The sequence below is a fragment of the Octopus bimaculoides genome, chromosome 5 (assembly GCF_046866305.1).
Source record: "Octopus bimaculoides isolate indiv1 chromosome 5, ASM4686630v1, whole genome shotgun sequence".
In the NCBI taxonomy this organism is placed as follows: domain Eukaryota; kingdom Metazoa; phylum Mollusca; class Cephalopoda; order Octopoda; family Octopodidae; genus Octopus; species Octopus bimaculoides.
Window position 1 is genome coordinate 64,938,336 of NC_142932.1, and position 24,054 is coordinate 64,962,389.

The window sequence follows — 24,054 nt, forward strand, 5'->3', positions numbered from 1 at the left end:
AGAATGAATGTCCGACTAAGGTTTTATACCTCCTTAGTGGAAGTGCCATCAAAGCACCACCTACTGACGACAGAATGAGGGAACATAACTCTGCCCTGTTCCCTTTAGCCTTTATGGCCCTTGCTACATATGTATATGCATACATACAAATAAACAATGAATAAATGTCACTTCAGTACACCTGTTTCCAACAGATTCTTTTAATAGATGAGTACATTACATCATAACTAAAGAAAAAACACTTTCTTCAGATGATACATAGCACTTCAAACAATATAAGAACAACACTTGACCACAGTCTAACTGTCTAACCCATACCAGCATGGAAGGTGAACGTTAAATGATGATAATGTGTGTGTATATATATATACGTGCGGGTGACACGTAAAAGCACTCTCTGAGTGGTTGGCGTTAGGAAGGGCATCCAGCTGTAGAAACTCTGCCAAATTAGATTGGAGCCTGGTGTAGCCATCTGGTTGCACCAGTCCTCAGTCAAATCGTCCAACCCATGCTAGCATGGAAAGCGGACGTTAAACGATGATGATGATGATGCTGATGATGATGATGATGATGATATATATATACAAGGGTTGGACAAAATAATGGAAACACTTAGCATCATAATTTTGAAATATCTATAAAACCGACATTATTAGTGTTACTTAATATGTTTTGCTAAAATTGCTGGTTCTATTCAGATATCATCAGAATAGATAATTAAAATTCATTAAAATGACAGATCTATCAGACTTTCAAAGAGGTCAAATTGTTGGTCATTGTATGGCAGGCGCGAGCATAATGAAAACAGCCGAAATGTTTGGTGTATCAAGAAGTACTGTCTCCAAAGTAATGACAGCCTTTGAGAAAGAGGGAAAAACATCCTTGTCGAAACAAAACTCTTGAAGAAAACCAAAACTTTCAGATAGGGACTGTCAGACTGTTACACGAATTGTTAGAAAGGATCACAAAAGTACAGCTCTCACAATTACTGCAGAGCTTAATGACCACCACAAGAACCCAGTTTCCACAAAAGCTGTTCGCTGGGAGCTGCACAATGCTGGATTTCACATGAGGGTTGCAATCAGAAAAGCACTACTTTCAGAAATAAATATTGCAAAGTGTTTAGCATGGAGTAAAAACCTACAGAATTGGTCCCCAGAGCAGTGAAAGAATGCTGTTTTCTTGGACGAGTCATCCTTTACCTTATTTCCAACCACTGGCAGAATATACGTATAGAGGCAACCAAAAGAAGCATTGGACCCAGACTGCCTTCTTCCAACTGTTAAACATGAACGAGGATCTGTGATGATTTGGGGGGGCTATATCTTGGAAATCCACCAGCCCAATGGTTTCCCTTCATAGCAGAATTAATAGTCAACACTATTTAAGCATGTTATCTGATCAAATTCATCCTATGGTTGTGGAACTGTTTCCGGAGGGAAATGCAATCTATACCTTGTAGAATTCAAGCTGTAATTACTGCCAAAGGCAGTCCTACCCCATATTAAAATTAATTTTTTTGAAATTTTATGGTGTTTCCATTATTTTGTCCAACCTCTGTATATATATATATATATATATATATATATATATATATATATATATATATATATATATATATATATATATATATATATATATATATATATATATATATTATAATAGGGGAGGCTGGTTTATGGTGTTACCTTAGGTTTCTCGTCCATAAGGGGTCCAGTCTAATGGCGTATCATCAGACCCCAACCCCTTATGGATGAGAAACCCAGGGTAACCCCATAAACCAGCCTCCCCCTTCATAATTTTAATTGCTCTACATCTTAGAGTGTGCTTCTTCTCTGGTTTTATGTTTTTCTACAAACGATATATATATATATATATATATATATATATATATATATATATCAATATATAAATTAACTACCAACAAAAATAATTGGTAAGCTAACTCAAAAAATCATCACCAAAATAGCAGAAAAAAACGACAGTGAAGGTATGCAGACTCTTCAAGAATCGATCCTTTTGGTTATATTAATAATAATAAAGGAGTTATGACGCAAAAACGTATAAATTCAAATGAACATATTTATCTTCTTCAATATATATTTCAGTATAAAGAATTCATTAAGAGGCTTAAATCAAAATTTCTTTACACATCATTCAGGAATAAATATAACATCAGAAAAAATACATTCCGTTTAAAAACACAAACCGTTCATGGCGAAAAAATTTCACAATTACAAAAACCGAACAAAATTTTTAAAGTTTTAGCAAAAAGAACGCTATTACCTACATACAGGCATCCGCGTGTGCGCCCGTACACACACGCACACACGTTCATACGCGCACACACGTTCATGCACGCACACACGTGCACTCTCACATGTATATGTATGCATACACAAAGAAGCAAAGTTCACAAGTCATAAACACATACACACACACACACACACATACATACACACACACATACATCCACACACACACACACACACACACACACACACACACACACACACACACACACACACATATATATATATATATATATATATATATATATAAATATGTTTAAAAAACCTCATTTTAAAATATATTATAAAATTATATATCCATATACAAAAAAAAAAAAAATTTCTATGCTTCTATTAACCCTAGCTCTTTGGTTCTTCTATAACAAGGTAGGGCTTACTAGGGATGAAATAGAAGTAGTGTTAGCTGCTCGGAAGTCCTTTATTTCTTTTAATGATAAGATTTGGATTCGTAAAGATACTCCTAATGCTTTCGATGTTCCTATGGGAAGTTCCGACTCAGCTCAAATAGCGGATGTTGTGGGTTCCTATATTTTGTATGAATTGGCTGATAAATTCCCTATGGTTAGGGGCGGTTTATATAGGGACGATTGTCTTATTTATATTAGGAATTATTCTACCCAATGTTTGCAGAGACTTAAAGGTAGGTTATCTAGATTTTTTAATAGGATGGGAATGAGTGTCACTTACGATGATGATATTTCGCTAGCTAATTATTTAGATGTGACACTTGATATAAAAAAACGATACGTATAGACCGTACCATAAACCGTCTACTAATTTGAAATATATAAGTAGATGGAGTAACCACCCTAGAAGTATTATTGATAATTTAGTTAGAAATATTTCGATTAGGCTTTCTAAGTTATCAGCTAATCGTGTTGTTTTCGATAATGAAACTCCTTTTTATAATGAAGCTCTAAATAGGGCTGGTTTTAAAGATAAGGTTTATTATGTTGAACCTGAATCTGGTGAAGTTAGAGTAGATAGGGATGTTAGGAATAATAAGCTTAGGTTGGTTAGGAGTAATAATAAAAAAAATTATGATCATAGATATAATCGTAATAATGTCATGCGTAATTCTAAATGTTTTAGGTATTTTGCAAAAGGCTTTAATAATATTAATGATGGTTATCTTTGGTTTATTTTACCATTTGGTAAAATTGTTAAGTCGAATTTGGTAGCTCAGTTTAGGGAGGTAATTAGTAAACATTTCCCTGCAAATTCGCGTTACGGTAAAATTATTAATACGCATAGTGTTAGGTTTGGTTTTTCCAATACTAAGAACCTAGAGCAGATTATTGCAGCACATAATTCTAAAGTTCTTAAGACAGGCATGAATGGAATGAATAGGGATGAGGACCCTCACTTAGGTAATAATATTATAGGTTCTAAGATTGAGGTAACTGAGATTAATCCCAGGAGGTTAAAGTTTGAGGGTCCGAACGTGAGATTAAGGAATATAGTGTATCAGTGTAAGGTTAAGAGTGATACAGATGTTAGTGTTTATGCGGGTTGTTCTTCGGATAAGATTTGTAGGAGAATTTCTTGTCACTTTAATACGTTTAGAGATAGGAGTAAAATAGCTAGTACTAGTCTTAGTAGGTTTATTTGGGGGTTAAAAGAACAAAATAAGAACTTTTCGTTAGAATTGTCTATTATAGGGAGGAATTTTCCATACGATAAGGGTAGGAGGTATTGCAACTTGTGCAATCTTGAGTTGTTTTTTATTCTATTTTCTAAGCATAAACTAATTAATAAACTAACATATAATGGGTTCAGATGTGTTCACGTTCGCAAACATACTTATTTTTGGTTTAGATAATTTCATTGTTTATTTCTCCTATAGCAGAACTTTGTTATGATCGGGTATTAAGGTCTGGGTTTTAGTATTTTTAGTTCTGCTATTGCTCTATTTACTTATTCGTACATCTGTTCATATACATGTGCAAGTGTATATACATATGCATAGGTATACGTGGAAAAATGTGTGTATATATGTGTATGTATGTGTGTATGTGTGTGGATATATGTATATGGGTATGTGTATGTATATGTATGTGTGTATGTATGTATATGTGTATATATACTTATATGTATGTATATGTCAGGTCGCTCTTCAGTGCTACTGGTAACATGTAATCCAGTACAACCTGTTGCATGGTCGGGTCGTCGGCGACTAAACTGGCAACCCCACCAGGCTTGCTTGGTGAGGAGGGTGTTGTTGGACACCCTGCAGGACGAAAAATAAGACCTGTCAAAGGGCGGATGAACTCCTGAACAGTCAACGACCATCCAACAAAATGTCTGTAAATATGTATATATATATATATGTATGGGTGTGTATATGTGTGTGAATGTCTGTAAATATGTATATATGAATAATTTTAATTTTATATATATACTATTTTTTATCTTTTATATTTTATTTATATATATATATATTTTTAAAAAATTTTTATTTATTTATTTATTTATTTTTTTGATGAGCTGCTCCACATCGGTCACCGGAGTGATATTTGTTCACTGTACAGAGTGTCGGTTAGGTGTCTGGAATGGGACGGCTTATCTCATGGGCAGGTAGAAGCTCTTTAACCTTGGTTGGTAATCTATCTAGGAGAAGGAAATCTCCGAAATAAAACCTAAGGCCTTGGAAATTCCTGGTTTTGTCAATTCTCTTGTCACACCGGTGAAAGTCTTCTTGGGCTAATAAGTGGGGGTAGTGCAGTGCAAGCTACACCCACTAAAAATTATTCATCTGCACAGGTACTTCCTGTACTCCAAATCTTAGTAAAATCATTCAATTGGTTGGTTGGCAGAAACCTAAAAATGCACCTGTAACTTATTTTAAAATGTCTGAAACAAATTCAGTAAATGGCAAAAAAGGCTTGGGAACATCAGGGGAACAGGTCTGGCCCGGCAGGTGTCCCAGTGTATCACAGGCTGGACCCGGTCGTCATCCTGCCACTGTGGTCAAACAGTCCTCAAGAAAAAGTAAAAATAAACATTGTTTGAATTTTGGCTGTTGGAATGTGCGCACACTTCTTGATGATAATTTCACGAAGAGGCCAGAAAGGCGTACTGCACTTATTGCATGTGAGCTAAAGAAATATTCCCTTGAAATAGTTGCTCTCTCTGAAACTCGTCTCTCTGGTGAGGGTCAAGTAATGGAATCTGCTTATGGATATACTTTCTTCTGGAAAGGCCTACCTAAGGGTCAGCGTAGAGAATCTGGTGTTGGGTTTGCTCTCAAGAATACATTAGTGTCCTCCATTGCAGAGCTTCCAAGTGGTATATCTGACCGGATCATGTCATGCCATATCAAACTGACAAAAGGTAGGTTTCTTACCGTTGTCAGTATTTATGCACCAACAATGTCCCATTCTGAGGAAACTGTGGGACAGTTTTATGACAATCTAGCAAGATTATTGAGGAAAGTACCAATTTCTGACAAGCTGGTCATTTTGGGAGATTTCAATGCAAGAGTTGGAAGGGACTATGTTTCATGGCCTGTTTTAGGTCGACATGGGATTGGAAAATGCAATAGAAATGGAGTAGCTCTTTTGACGTTTTGTACTGAGAATGATCTGGTTGTCACCAACACTCTATTTAAGCAGAAAAATAAATATAAAGCCACCTGGATGCACCCAAGATCTAAGCACTGGCATCTCATAGATTATATTTTGATTAGGAAATGTGATATGAAAGACGTTTCTAGCGTTCGGGTCATGAGAGGGGTAGAGAGCTGGACTGACCATCATCTACTGCGTGGCAAAATAGATTTTTCGATAAAACCTAAAAACCGACAGTCTGGTCCTAAGATACCCAAAAAGTTAAACGTTGCAAACTTTAAATTATCAAGCAACTTGCAAAGATTCCACGACGCTATAGAAAGTATTAATCTTGACCCAAACAATTTATGGGAAGATTTCAAAACAAAAGTATTTCAGGCTGCAAGTTCGTCAGTGGGATTTAAATCTCATAAATCCAGAGATTGGTTCTCAGATAGATCAGCAGAAATTCATGATCTACTTTTAGAAAAACAAAACTTAGGCAATACACTGCTCTCTCAGTCATTGAATCCCAACTCAAATGAAACTTACAGAAAGCTGAAAAGGAGGGTGCAAACTGCTCTAAGGAAAATTAAACAGGAATGGTGGAATGATAGGGCAAAAGGGGCACAAGAAGCAGCTGATAGAAATGATGCCAGTTGTTTGTATTTTTATGTTAGGGAGGTATATGGTCCAAAATCTTCTTCAGTAGCTCCAGTGAGAACAGAAGATGGATGTTTTCTTCTGACTGACACCGCTTCTATTCATAAGCGTTGGGTAGAACATTTCTCTGCACTTTTGAATAGACCATCATCCGTTAATATGAGGACGATAGAAAAAATTGAACAACTTCCAGTTATAGAAGAGATGGCATCTGAACCAACTCTAAATGACATTTATTTAGCTATGAATAAGCTGAATAACAACAAGTCTCCAGGATCTGATGGAATCTGTGCAGAAGTCTTGAAATATGGGGGTGACAAAATGATGGAACTCTTAAATATTTTAATTTGTCACTGTTGGAGAAGTGAGAAAGTGCCTCAAGACTGGATTGATGCCATTCTTGTTTCCTTATATAAATCGGGGCCAAAGGATCTGTGTGGTAATTTTCGTGGGATTTCCCTTTTGTCTGTGGTTGGAAAGGTGCTCGCCCGCATTTTGTTAGAACGTTTAAATACCTTTATAGTTCCAAGTATGGTGTCTGAGTCTCAGTGTGGTTTTCGTTCCTCCAGGGGCACAGCTGATTGTATCTTTACTGTCAGACAATTACAGGAGAAGTGCATTGAACAGAATCTTGCTCTGTACCATTGCTTTGTTGATTTGAGCAAAGCATTCGATACTGTTAATCGAAGTGCTCTGTGGCTAATTCTGGGGAAAATTGGTTGCCCAGAAAAGTTTATAAACATGGTCAAGGCTTTGCATCAGGATATGAGAGCTAGGGTTAATTTTGGTGGTAGGCTTTCTGATGGTCAAGGCTTTGCATCAGGATATGAGAGCTAGGGTTAATTTTGGTGGTAGGCTTTCTGAATCTTTTGCTGTGGAAAATGGAGTAAAGCAGGGAGACCTTGATGCACCCACCCTCTTTGCAATATACTTTGCCGTTGTGGTGTCACATTCCTTTCAAAACTCTGAGGAGGGTATCTACATAAAATATCGAACAACGGGGAATGTTTTTAATTTGACCCGACTGAAGTTTAAAACGAAGGTTTTTACTTCACTTATTAGGGAAATTTTGTATGCTGACGATTGCGATCTGGTTAGTCATTCTGAATCGGGTCTGCAATCCCTTGTATCTGCATTTGATGCAGCTTGTGATGATTTTGGCCTGACCATCAATCTGAAAAAAACAGTTGTGATGTATCAACCTGCGTATGGTGCTGTTTGTAACCCCCCTAAAATTTTTGTTAAGGGAAAGTTACTTGAGGTTGTCAATTCATTTGTCTACCTGGGAAGCTCTGTTCAAGATGATGGAAATCTTGATACGGAAATACACCTGCGAATTCAAAGGGCAGCAAAAGCATTTGGTGGCTTGGAGTCACGCGTCTGGCGCCAGCGACATATAAATAACAATACAAAGCTGGCTCTTTACAAATCATTTGTCTTAACATCCCTATTGTATTCCTGTGAAACTTGGACCTGTTATGAAAGGCATTTTAAAATGTTAGAAAAATTCCACCAAAAATGCCTTCGTCATATTTTAAGAATTAAATGGAATTCTTTTACTCCAAACACAGATATCCTTGCATCTGCAGGCATCCCCTCAATTAAAGCCATGATTTTGAGGAACCAATTGAGATGGTGTGGCCATATTGCTCGAATGGCAGATGAACGCATGCCGAAACAGCTGTTTTATGGTGAGCTTGCAGAGGGGAAACGTTATCGGCATAAACCTAAAAAAAGGTTTAAGGATGGCATAAGGACTGCTATGAAGTCAATTGGAATGGCTCCAAAAGATATAGAAGTCCTCGCTTCAGATCGAGTTGGATGGCGAACAAGGGTGTGGAGTGGAGTGAAAGCATTTGAAGAGGCCAGGATGATGCAAGCAGGGCTCAAGAGACATTTAAGGAAAAAGGTGAAGACTGAGAAGGTGAATGACAAGGACCTTTTTGTGTGCACAGTCAGTGACAGACCATGTCTGTCCTTGGCTGGCCTCAAATCTCACCTGCGAACCCATGGAAAACAAACCTCACCCAGCTATTCTGATTATATGACTGTGCACACGTTTGAATGTGGTGTGTGCCAGAGGGTTTGCAAATCCAATGGGGGTCTTAAAAGACATGTTAGGATCCACAATGAGCAGAACTTACTTGCAGGTATTGGTAGTGTAAATCAGAGGTGCAATCTGTGTGGGTGTTTTTTCAAAACACTGTCTGGTTTAAAAAGCCACATCAGACGCCATGAAAGGGCTAAGGTGTAGGTGCAGGAGGTGGTCAAACTCTGTTTAAGGAGTAGACAACCACCATGTATGTATATATATATATATATATATATATGTATATATATATATATATGTGTGTGTGTGTGTGTGTGGGTAATGTTTTGTATGTGTGTATATATGTATGTGTATACATATGTATGTATATGTATATGTATATATATATATATATGTATATGTATGTATGTGTACATATATGTATGTTTATGTATGTATATGTATATATATATGTGCGTATGTGTGTATATATGTGTGTGATGTTTTGTATGTGTGTGTATATATGTATATGTATATATATATATATATATATATATATATATATGTATATATATATGTATATATGTGTGTATGTATGTATATGTGTGTGTATATGTATATGTATATGTACATGTATATATATGTATATATGTATGTATGCGTATATGTGTATGTATGGTGGTTTGTATGTGTATAGGGTCTTTTTTTTGTATATGGATATATAATTTTATAATATATTTTAAAATATGGCTTTTTAAACATATTTTTATATTTATATATATATATATGTGGATGTATGTGTGTGTGTATGTGTTTATGACTTGTGAACTTTGCTTCTTTGTGTATGCATACATATACATGTGAGAGTGCACGTGCGTGCGTGCATGAACGTGTGTGCGTGCATGAACGTGTGTGCGCGTATGAACGTGTGTGCGTGTGTGTACGGGTGCACACGCGGATGCCTGTATGTAGGTAATAGCGTTCTTTTTGCTAAAACTTTAAAAATTTTGTTCGGTTTTTGTAATTGTGAAATTTTTTCGCCATGAACGGTTTGTGTTTTTAAACGGAATGTATTTTTTCTGATGTTATATTTATTCCTGAATGATGTGTAAAGAAATTTTGATTTAAGCCTCTTAATGAATTCTTTATACTGAAATATATATTGAAGAAGATAAATATATTCATTTGAATTTATACGTTTTTGCGTCGTAACTCCTTTATTATTATATATATATGTATATATATATATATATATATATATATATATATATATATATATATATATATATATATATCATCATCATCATCATCATCATCGTCGTCATCGTTTAATGTCCGCTTTCCATGCTAGCATGGGTTGGACGAAGCATACATTTAAACACATAAGAGATGTCCTATTATGGCCATCTCTTATATGTTTAAATGTACACTGTATATATAATGAATAATATATAGTCTATCGACCGTTTTTTTTTACACGCTAGGCCACAGTGGTAAAATATTTCTAAATAATATTTTGCTACCCTGAAATTTATTAACATATATATATATAATGTACTGTTCTGTGATAGAAAAGTCAACAAAAAAAGTACTTCATCTCGTGAGAGATAAATATTATTTATTCAAAGGGCACAATACATGTATTAAGGTGCTGCTAATAGTTTCATATTTTGAGAAAATTCAAATATATTCTTTAGCACAAACCACATATCATAATGAAGTAAAAAAATTGAATAATATAAGAAACACAAACAAACTGAGAAGGCAGAAAGTAAACATATGGAAGACGGAAACACAAAAACTAAAATGTAGAAAATAAATACATCTATATATTGTGCTGGTAGCACGTAAAAAGCAACCACTACTCTTTTGGAGTGGTTGGTATTAGGAAAGACATCCAGTCATAGAAAACATGTCACCAGAACCTGGTGCAGCTACCCAGCTTACCAGTTTTCAGTTAGACTGTCCAAATAGATGATAAATGATGATGATGATGATGATGAATTGTATCTGAAGAAATATTTGCAAAATTGAAATATATAAAGCTGCGTGGGGATGTTTATCCAAGACTGCCAAAAGTATAAAAGCATCAGGCATATCAAACTTGTAGCATTGCATCAATGTGAAGCATCTAATTCTTGTAAAGACTAATTGGGGATCCTTTCTTCAGTTTGAGAGTGTGAGGTGACAGTCCAAGTGGTTTCAGCCTGTTGAAATATTTATTAGTATAGTTCTGTTTCTTTTGAATTTAAAATGATTTCTACATACATACACTCTAATAAATTTTGAAGAGAGGAATTGCTTAGCTTAATGGTACAGAGCACTAAGCCAGAATTTGTGAGGTACAGGGTTCAATTCTCTGTAGTAGCTTACTGGTCACATTTTACTATCTTCTAAAGGTATTTAGAAGCCTGGTGAACTTTTTATCAAGTGTCAGAAGATGTGGCACCTACTGAGTAGAAACTTTCATCATTTCAAGTTCATTGTACAGAATATTCTCAACTCTCTCATGGGATATGCTAACAACATTGGCTATTTGATTTATAGTCAATTGTATGTAATCTATCACCATGTAGTGAACACAATCAATGTTTTCCTCAGTGGTAGCAGGATGTCTAGACCTTGGGTCATCTTCAATAGTCTCCATTCTCCTCATAAATTCAGCTATCCATTTTTGCACTGTTGATAAAGCTGGAGTGTCATCCCCAAATGTAGCAACTATGTGAGCATGAATGCCCTTGGGGAATAAACCCATGCATGCAAGATTTCACAGTTCTAGCATCACTCTTTCATAGTCAGCCTATGAACTTTTCAGCCCACTCTTGTCAGATGACTTCAAGTTAGCTGTTACTTGTTTGCTTTGGTGCCCTTTGGAATGAAAGATAAAAGTCTGGCAAAAGTCTCCAGATAGTACAAGAGTAACAGCATCCATTAATACTTCAGAATTTCTCTAATCACATAAGTTTTGATTCAGAGCTTCCAGAAAGTTTTGATAGCCATTGTGAACTCTTCCCAAATAATGAGATGATACCTCTAGTAATTGTCCCATCACAAATTACTGGCTAGTATTACAAAATTTCTTGCAGTTTAAAAAGAAGTTCTAAGATTACGCTTGGGCAGCTTCACCTATAAAATATATCGGGAAAAATTGTGGCTCTTCATATTGTAAAGACTTAGAGAAGCCAATTCTATGACAAATTTGTCCTAGAACTTTAAAAATTGGTATAAATCCACTTTACCTAATACTTTTTGATCAAAATGATATATAAACATATGCACACATATATATGTATCTATCTACACATACAGCACACATATATACCACTTCGCATAGCTATAGTGTTCTCACACAAATTCTACTCCTACTTCCTCTTAATATTAAAACATAGCCCACTTACCCATTTAAGTTTTAGAAAATCTATCTACCTAGGTGGTGCCCTAGCATGGCTGCAATCTAATGACTGAAACAAGTAAAAGATAAAAAATAAATATATCTATTGATATATATAGATAGTAAAAGAGAGTATACATATATACATATGTATACATACAGGTGTAAGTGTGGCTGTGTGGTAAGAAGTTTGCTTCTTAACTACATGGTTCTGGGTTCATTCCCACTGTGTGGCACCTTGGGCAAGTGTCTTCTACTATTGCCTTGGGCTGACTAAAGCTTTGCGAACAGATTTGGTAGACAGAAACTGAATGAAGCCTGTCATATATATATATATATATATGCAGAATTTAGGTTAGTTGAATATGTTTGTCACATATTTCAACTGTTAAAGGCAAATACATTGCAGTTACTGCGGAGAAAAAATCTCTCTTATGGTAAAAAGATGTGAAAATACTCAGTTCATTCAATGTCACTATCTCTCGGGAATCTCAGGCATCCATGTTTCAAGTTAAACATTGATGCCTGAGATTTCTGAGAGATGGCGACACTGAATGAATGGGTGTTTTCACATCTTTTTAACATAAGAGAGATTTTTTCTCCACAGTAACTGCAGTGTATTTGCCTCTAGCAGTTGAAATATGTGACAAACATATTTCAACTAACCTAATTCTGCTCATACCTAAACACTGCTTTGCACCTATGCACCATATATCGTCATCGTTTAATGTCCGCTTTCCATGCTAGCATGGGTTGGACGATTTGACTGAGGACTGGTGAACCAGATGGCTACACCAGGCTCCAATCTGATTTAGAAGAGTTTCTACAGCTGGTTGCCCTTCCTAATGCCAACCACTCCAAGAGTGTAGTGGGTGCTTTTACATGCCACCGGCACAAAGGCCAGTCAAGCGGTAACGGCAATGGCCACGCTCAAAATGGTGTAATTTAGGTGCCACCTGCACAGGAGCCAGTCCAGCGGCACCGGCAATGATCTCACTCGAATGTCTTTATATGTGTCAGGAAGGCGACGCTGGGCACAGGTGCCATCATGATTTCGCTTTCGCTTGCCCCAATAGGTCTTCGCAAGCCAAGTTTAGTGTCCAATGAAGGAGAAAACGTTGGCATGGGTGCCAGTCATCAAATTTAGTTCGATTTCGATTTCACTTGCCTCGACAAGTCTTGGCAAGAGGAGTTTAGTGTCCAATGAAGGAAGGTACACATAAGTGGGCTGGCTACACCCCTGGCAGAGGCCTTGGATTTAGGTCTCACTTGGCTTGCCGGCTCTTCTCACGCACAGCATATTTCCAAAGGTCTTGGTCAGAAGTCATCATCTCGGTGAGGCCCAATGTTTGAAGGTCGTGCCTCACCACCTCATCCCAGGTCTTCCTGGGCCTGCCTCTTCCACAGGTTCTCTCAACTGCTAGGGTGTGGCACTTTTTCACACAGCTATCCTCATCCATTCTTATCTCTTTACTGCCCACAAAGGGCTACACACAGAGGGGACAAACAAGGACAGGCAAAGGGATTAAGTCGATTATATCGACCCCAGTGCGTAACTGGTACTTATTTAATCGACCCCGAGAGGATGAAAGGCAAAGTCGACCTCGACGGAATTTGAACTCAGAATGTAGCAGCAGACGAAATACCGCTAAGCATTTCGCCCAGCGTGCTAACGTTTCTGCCAGCATATCCTCATCCATTCTTGCCACATCACTGACATTACACATCCATCGGAGCATACTGGCTTCATTCCTTTCGAGCTTACGCATGTACTCAGCAGTCACGGCCCATGTCTTACTGCCATGTAGTATGGCTGTTCATACACATGTGTCATACAGTCTGCCTTTTACTTTGAGAGAGAGACCCTTTGTCACTAGCAGAGGTAAGAGCTCTCTGAACTTTGCCCAGGCTATTCTTATTCTAGCAGCTACACTTTCAGCGCACCCTCCCCCACTACTAACTTGGTCATCCAGATAGCGGAAGCTGTCAACTATGTCTAGTTTTCCTCCCTGGAATGAGACAGAAGTTGTTTTCTGCATATTTACAGTGTTTATTGCACCTGAACATCTGCCACAAACAAAAACTAACTTCCTAGTTAACCTGCCTTTGATATTGCTGCACCTCTTATGTGTCCACAGCTTGCACTGGGTACATCTTATAGAGTTTCTACCTACACCTTTTCTACAGATCGAGCAGGGCCATATTCCTGAAGGTGTTTGTATCTTTTCTACCTTCCTACTTATCAGGACTTTGGCTTTAGTTAGGTTGACTCCAAGACCCTTCGATTCTAGTCCTTGCTTCCACATCTGAAACTTATCCTCTAGTTCTGATAGTGACTCAGCAATTAGTACAAGGTCATCAGCATAGAGGAGCTCCCAGGGGCATCCTGTCTTAAATTCCTCTGTTATCACCTGGAGGACTATAATAAATAGGAGGAGGCTGAGGACAGAACCTTGGTGGACCCCTACCTCTACCTGGAATTCTTCACTGTACTCATTGCCAACCCTTACCTTACTGACAGCGTCTCTGTACATGGCTCCCACAGCTCTCACTAACCATTCTTCTATCCCGAGTTGCCTCATTGACCACCAGATAAGAGATCGGGGGACCATGTCAAAGGCTTTCTCTATGTCAATGAAAGCCAGGTAGAGAGGTTTATCTTTCACTAAGTATTTCTCCTGCAGCTGTGTTACTAGAAATATAGCATCAGTGGTGCATTTCCGTGGCATGAACCCAAACTGCATCTCATCTAAACTAACTTGCTCCCTAATTAGTTGGGCTATGACCCTCTCCGTGACTTTCATTACCTGATCTAACAACATGATACCTCTGTAATTATATGTATCTTTACTTTTGTAGAAGTTAACTATGGTGTTGCTCCACCAGTCATTGGGTATGACTCCTTCATGTATCACCTGGTTAACAATACGGGTGACTAGGCTGTAGCCAATACTACCAAATATTTTGAGCATTTCTGCAGTGATTCCTGATGGGCCGGGGGTTTTTCCCTGTCTTCATACTCTTAATTGCGTTATCTACCATGGTACTGTCAACTTGGATAGCTGGTCCCTCTGTTGGGTTGACATTTGGCAGACTCCCTTTCTCCCATTCATTCTCTTTATTGAGCAATCTTTCGTAGTGGTGTCTCCAAATCTCTCTCTTTGCAGCCTCATTTAGTGCAAATGTACCATCATCCATGCAAACACATTTCTTTCCCATGACATCACGATTCTCTCTCACACACTGTCTTGCAACACGAAATACTTCGAGTCTTTGGTCCTCATGGTGCAGAACATTGGCAAATTTTTTATTATCTGCTTCCCCTCTGGCTAAGTAAACCTGTCGCTTAGCTTCCCTTCTGGCAGTCTGATACAATTCTCTGCTACCACCGTTCTTTCAGTCCTTCCAAGCTTGTTTCTTTAGTCTAATAGCCCTGTCAGCTACATTGTTCCACCACCACATTATTTTGGGTTGAGAGGGGACTTTGCACCATCCACAAATCTGGTCAGTGGCCCTCAGCAGGTTGTCCCGTAGAAACGTCCAGTTGTCTTCCACATTATATGATGCTACATCCCCTTCTATTTCATCGAAGGCTTCGAGTAACATGTCTCTAAATCTCTGTCCATTTGCAGGATCTTTAAGCTTCCAGACCCTTCTCCTCCATGCTGGTCGTCTTCTGGGCAACCACCTAGCCCTGATCCTGAAGTCACTAACTACTAGTCTATGTTGTGGGGTACATTCTTCACCTGGGAAGGTTTTGGCATTTATAAGCAGCCATCTTTCCCTTTTGGCTAGTGTGTCTGCCAGAACGGTAGGTGACTAGGTGACTGGCAGGTTTCCTGAAGTTAGTATTGCAAACCGTAAGGTCATTTGCATCACAGACCTCCAGCAGCCTGGTTCCCTCCTCATTGCGGGAACCAAAACCATAACCTCCATGTACACCATGGAAGCCCCTGAATGTTGTCCAACATGACCATTGAAGTCACCAGCCACAAAGGGAAGGTCCCTGTCATTCGTTGATGAGGTAGTCTGCAAGAGGGCGTTATAAAATCGATCTTTCTGTCCATCGGGTAGCCTGGGCTGAGGGGCATAGACCGAGATAATGGTTGCTAACCCATGGTGATGGACTAATCTAATCTTAAGTATTCTATCCCATACTCTGGCTACCTCGATTATCTTATCCACCCATTTCTCTGCAAGAAGTATACCCATGCCCCCAACCCCGTCTGTGTTCCCTTCCCAGAAAATCTTGTACCTGTATGTATGTATATGTGTTTGTCCCCTATCACTGTTTGACAATTGGTGCTGGTTTGTTTATGTCTCCATCACTTGGCAGTTTGGCAGAAAGATCAATAGAATAAGTATCAGGATTAAAAAAATAAGTACTGGGATGGAATTGTTGAACTAAAAACTCTTTAAGGTGGTGCCCCAGCATGGCCACAGTCTCATGACTGAAACAGTAATAGATAAAAAATAAGATAAAGGCACAGTCATAGTTATGTTGTAAAGAAGCTTGCCTTGCAACCACATGATTTTGGATTCAATCCCACTGTGTAACACCTTGGGTAAGTGTCTTTTACAATAGCCCTGGGCCAATCAATGCCTTCATCATCATCATTGTTTACCGTTCACCTTCCATGCTAGCATGGGTAGGACGGTTTCACAAGAGCTGGCCAGGCAGAAGCCTGCACCAGATTTCTGTGACTGTTTTGACAATATTTCTACAGCTGAATGTCCTTCCTAACACCAACTACTCCGCAGAGTGGAATTAGTGCTTTTTATGCGGCACAAGCACAAGCGAGGTCAGTTTTGACAAGGTTTTTACAGCTGGTTGTCCTTCCAAACACCGACACCTGTACTGACAGGGTCACCAAGTATTTGCAAGACAAAAAAAAACCTTTCAAGAGGGGAGGGGGCATTGGAGGAGGTGATCTTGTGTCGGATGATGAAAGGTTATAGTAAGACAGAGAGAGAAACAGGTGTTTTGCTGTAGAGGAAGTACAAGGTTACCTGGCCAGAGAGAGAGAGAGAGAGAGAGAGAGAGAGAGAGAGATAATGAAGATAGAAACTGGTGCGCTACTGCAAAGGAAATACATGGTTACCCAACCTGAGGAAAGTGCAGGAGGAGAGAGACAGTGTGGCAGACAGCAGGATAGAGATGGTGGCAAAATGCCAGGCATACTCACAAGAGCCGGGATCAGAATAAAAATGGGATGGTTGAGTAAAAGAAGAGAGAGATGTAGATAGTGGCAAGTGCCAGGGCATACCCTAGAGGTTCGAATGCCATATGTCTTGTGAGTGAATTTACACAGAAACCTGGTTCCTATGTATGTATGTATGTATGTATGTATGTATGTATGCGTTCGCGTATTTCTTTGTGTATTCCCCCACACCGCTTGACAACCAGAGTTAGTTTGTTTACATCCTCGGAACTTAAGAGTTTCGGTACCAATTACCTACGGAATAAGTATCAGATACGTACTTGTTTCATTAATAACTTCATGAAGGGGATTCATTATATTCGCAGTCCCATGATTGAAACATAATGTAACACGTACGCATATATTAAAGTAGCATAATTTCGATGAAGCACTGTCTGATATACACATATATGTTTTAAATATTGTTTTATAGTATAATGCAAATTATAAAAGTTAATAGTACATCTTATCTCCATAAATCTCTTTAAGTAGGGATCCTAATGATCATATATTGAAATACTATGTAATAGTACTAACCATTGACTTGTATTGTTAATTTTTTACAGCTTGCATTGTTTTGGCTTTATAAAAAATATCTAAAATGTACATTATATATATATATATATAAATATGTGTGTGTGTGTTGCAGAGCTTTTGTAGGTACCCTAATATTACGGTATGACAAATCTGTCAAGCTGGTAGGTCGTTTCCCTTTTGTAATATTGTGATTATTTCCCTTGGCGAAAAGTCAGCAGCTGACGCCCGCCCACCGACTAACTAGCCAACTGTATATGTTCATGTGTATGTGTATATAGGTATGTCCCTGTGTATGTGTATCTCTAGCGTCAACGAACAGTCGATTCCATCGAAACCTTTTACAGTCAGTAGCGGCAGTAATAATACTGACAGTCAGTAAGTCAGCAGCAGCAGTTGTAGTAACTGCAACTGTAGCATCATTAATAACATAAGTAGTATCTTCAGTACTATCAGCTGTAGTGCAGTGTCTGTCATCATCATCAGCATCAATAGCAGCAGTAGTGCTGTATATCCTTAGTAGCAGCATTTGTAGTATCTCTAATTGTAGCATCAACATTAGCAACATTTTTATAAGCAGCAGTAGAACCCCTGATAGCAGTAGTAATGCAGTCGAACCCATGGTAGCAGCGGCAGTAACAGTGCAGTAGAAACCCTGGTAGTAGCAGTAATAGTGCAGTAGTATCGCCTCCCCCCGGCATCAGCGGCAATAGTATCAGTAGTAGCAACAAGATGGCGACCATGTAATGGCTTTAGCTAGTCGGAGTATAAAGTCTTGGAGCTAGATGTCATGTCTCGTCTGGCTGACTACTTCGTCGTTGTTGGATATGATCACGAAAAAGAACGTGAGTATTTCTTATCTCCACTACATTACTCAAAGACCGAAATATACTCATTAGAAAAGGATTTCCATATCCCGAAAGTCCTTGTCAAAAAATGTGTATGTGTTATATATATATATATATATATATATATATATATATATATATATATATATATATATATATATATATATACACACACACACACACACACATGTGTGTGTATGCGCGGTCAATTCCCCCTCTTCTTTTCTCGATGTCTCTTGGATAAAATGTTTAAAAAAATTCTAATATACTTTTTGTGTGAGCTGATAAGGATACAACATTAATTACGTACAAATTAAAGAACGGTAATTTCAAATAATAACACCATCCCTGATACAGACTTTCACATAAAACATTCCGTATATACTTTTTATAGACTATTCTACAAATAATTCACGATCTATAACACCACTTCACCCATATAACAAGCAACATACAATACTACATACACATATAACACTACTTACAGGCCACTCCATGCACATTTCACATAGTACACCTCGCACTCCACTCAATACTACACACTCCTTACACAACACTAACAGTTGATACTCAACTGTAACTCTACAGGAAACACAACAATTCTGACTACACTAACACTCCACTTATAAGGCCGAAACTTCACACAAAATTCTACCAATGTCTGATATTGTACTTTTTTGAAACCTACTCCAGCAGTTCTTAGAAATGTGTGTATGTGAATAAATCGTGTATACCATATATGTATATATATATATATATATATATACATGAGAATATGTATATACACCCCGAACGTACTTTTATTATACACTTGCGCACTCCACACATCAAGATAACACCACATTGCTCTTGCCATTCTATGCCCTTCATCTAATTCCTATATCCATCCGCCCCCACCTCCTCATATACACGTTTTCACACCATCTGCCTAATGGTTACATGCAGGCACCAACAACGCTTTTGCACATCTCACATCTCAATACGTATATACATGACACTAACACCACCTCTTATGGCTGCTTCCCCTCATATTTGCATCTACACATTCGACTTTTCTCCCTTTGTAGCTACTCACTTCCCACCTGGCTTCTAAACGTTTGGTTATTTTTCTTCACTATATTTCTTTTTAATGTTTCTGTGCTTATTTCTTCTGATGAAGGACTAACGTATGAAACGTTGTTTTCGATTTTCGTTACAGCAGTAACCTAATACATGATTTGTCAAACACTGTTCTTGTGTTATCCTTTTTAATCTTAATTGTATTTATACCACTATATAAAAAAAAAAGTATACATATACACACGTCCTCAGTTATGCGTGCATGTACTCAATTCTCTTTTTGTCAAACTGCTAAGTTACTCGAATATAAACATATTGACATCTGTTCTGAAGTTGGGGGTAATAGTAGGTATGGGGGGGCAAGTGTGTGTGTGTGTGTGCGCGCGCGCACACACACACACACACACACACACACACACACACACACACACACACACACACACACACACACACACACACACACACACACACACACACACACACACACACACACACACACACACACACACACACACACACACACACGTCCGACCCATGCCAGGTTGGAAAGTAGACTTTCAATGATGATGATTGTCATCATCATTCTTTAATGTCCAGTTTTCCATGTTTCCAGTGTTTACTGAGGCTGTTTCTGTGACTGGATGCCTTTCCTGTCACCAACTCAAAACTGTTTCCATGTATATCTATAGGTATGTACATGTAATAATGATGAAGGAAACGGAAGATAGATTTAGCACAAGTCTTCATTCAGTACGACTATTGTTTCAACCCATCGTGCAACTATCTGTTATGAGTAGGATTTTGTACATCTAATTGTGTTGCATCAATCTGCAGCTTGTGTCATAGAAGATAGAGATAAGGGAATGTCCTATTAGAGATAGTGATATTTCCTAGGCAATTTGTTCTAGGCCATTGTGTTGCATATATCTATGTACGTGTCTGTATAATATATATATGTGTGTGTGTGTGTGTGTGTGTGTGTGTGTGTGTGTGTGTATATACAGTGGGGGGAAATAATATTCGTACATGTCAAAATTCTTTATTTAATTTCTAATGAACATAAATAGGATATACCAATACTATATTTGCATACACATGCATATACTAAGAATATGCAAAAGAAACTAATAAATTATAGTAACTAAAGAATTTATATACAATTATAAATATTTAGGGGTGAAAAAAGTATTCGTACAGAATAAATTTATGAGTTTCTATGCCACAAAATACTGTTAAAATTATTTTTTTTTACTAGAACTTTCTCGTTTGTTCCAATAATCTTATCAGTAGTCATTTTTAAGTGTCAAAGTGCTAACTTCTTCATTCAGCACTGAGGCAACATAAAGTAGTGTCGTAATAATGGCGAAAAGTAAAGAACTCACAAATTCAGTGAAAAACTTAATTATTGAACAGTGGAAAGCAGGTTAAAGTTACAGGAAAATATCAGAGACCCTTTGTATTCCATTTTCTACCATATCTTCATTTATTCAAAGATATAAAAATCGGGAACTGTTGAAAACAGAATAAGATCCAGTGCACCACGCAAGATTTCCCCTAGATCTTTAAGAAAAATGAAGTGAAGTATCGAAAAAAATGCAATGATCATCAGAAAAGAGTTTCAAGAAGATTTGTTAGCTTCAGGAACCAGTGTTACACTGCGAACAATCAGCAATGAACTTCATAGGAATGAACTGAAGTCATGCTCTCCTAGAAAAACTCTGCTGTTGACTAAAAGGCATTGTTTATGAAAATAAATATAAATCTGATACATTTTGGGAAAATGTTCTATGGACAGACGAGTTGAAAATTGAATTGTTTGGATGAAATTCGCGTAGCCGTGTTTGGAGGAAAGATGGTGCCGCCTATTCGCCGAAAAACACAATTCCCACCATAAAGTTTGGAGGTGGCAACATCATGTGGGGGTGTTTCTCTTCGAATGGCACTGGCAATTTACATGCGATAGATGGTAGAATGAATGCAGAGATGTACCAAAATATTTTGAACAATAATTTATAGGACTCTGTAGAAAAGCTCCAGCTTTGTGAAAGGCGGGTTTTACAACAGGATAATGGCCCGAAGCACATGGCGAAGTCTACCAAAACATGTGTTGTCGATCACAATATAAAATTATTAGAATGGCCAAGCCAGTCACCTGACTCGAACCCCATTGAAAATTTGTGGCGTTATTTGAAAATTAAAATTCATTCAAGAGCCCCAACATACATTCCAAATTTGAAGAAAATTAGTCAAGAAGAATGGGAAAAAATTCCTAAAGAAAGATGCGAGTCATTGATTAAGAACAACAAGAAGTGATTGGTTGAAGTGGAACTGAATAATGGTTATGCTACGAAGTATTAAATCAAAATTATCGATTATTTATGTTCTGTACGAATACTTTTTTCATTGAATATAAATTCCTTAGTTACTATAATTTATTAGTTTCTTTTGCATATTCTTAGTTTATGCATGTTTATGCAAATATAGTATTGGTATATCCCATTTATGTTCATTAGAAATTAAATAAAGAATTTTGACATGTACGAATATTTATTACCCCCCACTGTATATATATCATCATCATCATCGTTTAACGTCCGCTTTCCATGCTAGCATGGGTTGGACGATTTGACTGAGGATTGGTGAAACCAGATGGCTACACCAGGCTCCAATCTGATTTGGCAGAGTTTCTACAGCTGGAAGGCCTTCCTAAAGCCAACCACTCCGAGAAGGCCACTCAGGCGGTACTGGCAACGGTCATGCTCAAAATGGTGTATTTTATGTGCCACCTGCACAAGAACCAGTCCAGCGGCACTGGTAACGATCTCGCTCGAATGATTTTTCAGGTGCCACTGGCACTAGTGCCAGGAAGACAACGCTGGTAACAATCATGCTCGAACGGTGGTGCCCTCACAATTTCACTTTCACATGCCCCAACAGGTCTTCGCAAGCTAAGTTTAGTGTCCAATGAAGGAGACGTTGGTATGGGGGCCAGTCGTCGAATTTAGTTCGATTTCGATTTCACTTGCTTCAACAGGTCTTCGCAAGCAGAGTTTAGTGTCCAATGAAGGAATGTTACGCGTAAGTGGGCTGCCTACATCCCTCGCAGAGGCCTTGAATTTAGGTCTTACTTGGCTTGCCGGCTCTTCTCAAGCGCAGCATATTTCCAAAGGTCTCGGTCAGAAGTCATCGTCTCATTGAGGCCCAATGTTTGAAGGTTGTGCCTCACCACCTCATCCCAGGTCTTCCTGGGCCTGCCTCTTCCACAGGTTCTCTCAACTGCTAGGGTGTGGCACTTTTTCACACAGCTATCCTCATCCATCCTCGCCACGTGACCATACCAGCGAAATCGTCTCTCTTGCACACTGCAACTGATGCTTCTTAGGTTCAACTTATCTCTCAAGGTGCTTACACTCTGTCGAGTATGCACACTGACATTACACATCAATCGGAGCATACTGGCTTCATTCTTTTCGAGCTTACGAATGTACTCAGCAGTCACGGCCCATGTCTCACTGCCATGTAGCATGGCTGTTTGTACACATGTGTCATACAGTCTGCCTTTTACTCTGAGTGAGAGTCCCTTTGTAGCCAGCAGAGGTAAGAGCTCTCTGAACTTTGCCCAGGCTATTCTTATTCTAGCAGCTACACTTTCAGCGCACCCTCCCCCACTACTAACTTGGTCATCCAGATGGTGGAAGCTATCAACTATATATAGTTTTCCTCCCTGGAATGAGACAGAAGTTGTTTTCTGCATATTTACAGTGTTTATTGCACCTGAACATCTGCCACATACAAAAACTAACTTCCTAGTTAACCTGCCTTTGATATTGCTGCACCTCTTATGTGTCCACAGCTTGCACTGGGTACATCTTATAGAGTTTCTACCTACACCTTTTCTACAGATCGAGCAGGGCCATCTACCTGAAGGGGTTTGTGTTTTGTCTACCTTCCTACTTATTAGGACTTTGGTTTTAGCTAGGTTGACTCCAAGGCCCTTCGATTCTAGTCCCTGCTTCAACACTTGAAATTTCTCCTCTAGTTCTGATAGTGACTCAGCAATTAGTGCATGGTCATCACTAACCATTCTTTTATACCGAGTTTCCTCATTGACCACCAGATAAAGGATCGGGGGACCCTGTCAAAGGCTTTCTCCATGTCAACGAAAGCCAGGTACAGAGGTTTATCCTTGGCTAGGTATTTCTCCTGCAGCTGTCTTACCAGAAATATAGGATCAGTGGTGCTTTTCCCTGGCACAAACCCAAACTGCATCTCATCTAAACTAACTTGCTCCCTAATTAGTTGGGCTAAGACCCTCTCCGTGACTTTCATTACTAACAATTTGATACCTCTGTAATTATTTGTATCTAAAGCGTCACCTTTACCTTTGTAGCAGTTAATAATGGTGCTGCTACACCAGTCATTGGATATGACTCCTTCGTGTATCACCTGGTTAGCAATACAGGTGACTA

The 24,054-nt window shown here is 38.3% G+C and overlaps 1 protein-coding gene and 1 long non-coding RNA gene across 2 annotated transcripts in view; one reads left to right on the forward strand and one right to left on the reverse strand.

Annotated features, from left to right (window-relative positions):
* Positions 1–16,509: 16,509 nt before the first annotated feature.
* LOC149135568 (uncharacterized) overlaps positions 16,510–24,054 on the forward strand; it is a 440,654-nt gene continuing 433,109 nt past the window's right edge. The window contains exon 1 of the long non-coding RNA XR_016241905.1: positions 16,510–18,523. This is a non-coding gene — a long non-coding RNA (uncharacterized LOC149135568). The remainder of the gene's footprint in view (positions 18,524–24,054) is intronic.
* The window catches only part of LOC149135569 (myotubularin-related protein 13-like), a 223,748-nt gene continuing 218,480 nt past the window's right edge, over positions 18,787–24,054 (reverse strand). The window contains exon 22 of the mRNA XM_089351883.1: positions 18,787–18,807. Coding sequence (XP_089208009.1) covers positions 18,787–18,807 — 21 coding nt within the window. The remainder of the gene's footprint in view (positions 18,808–24,054) is intronic.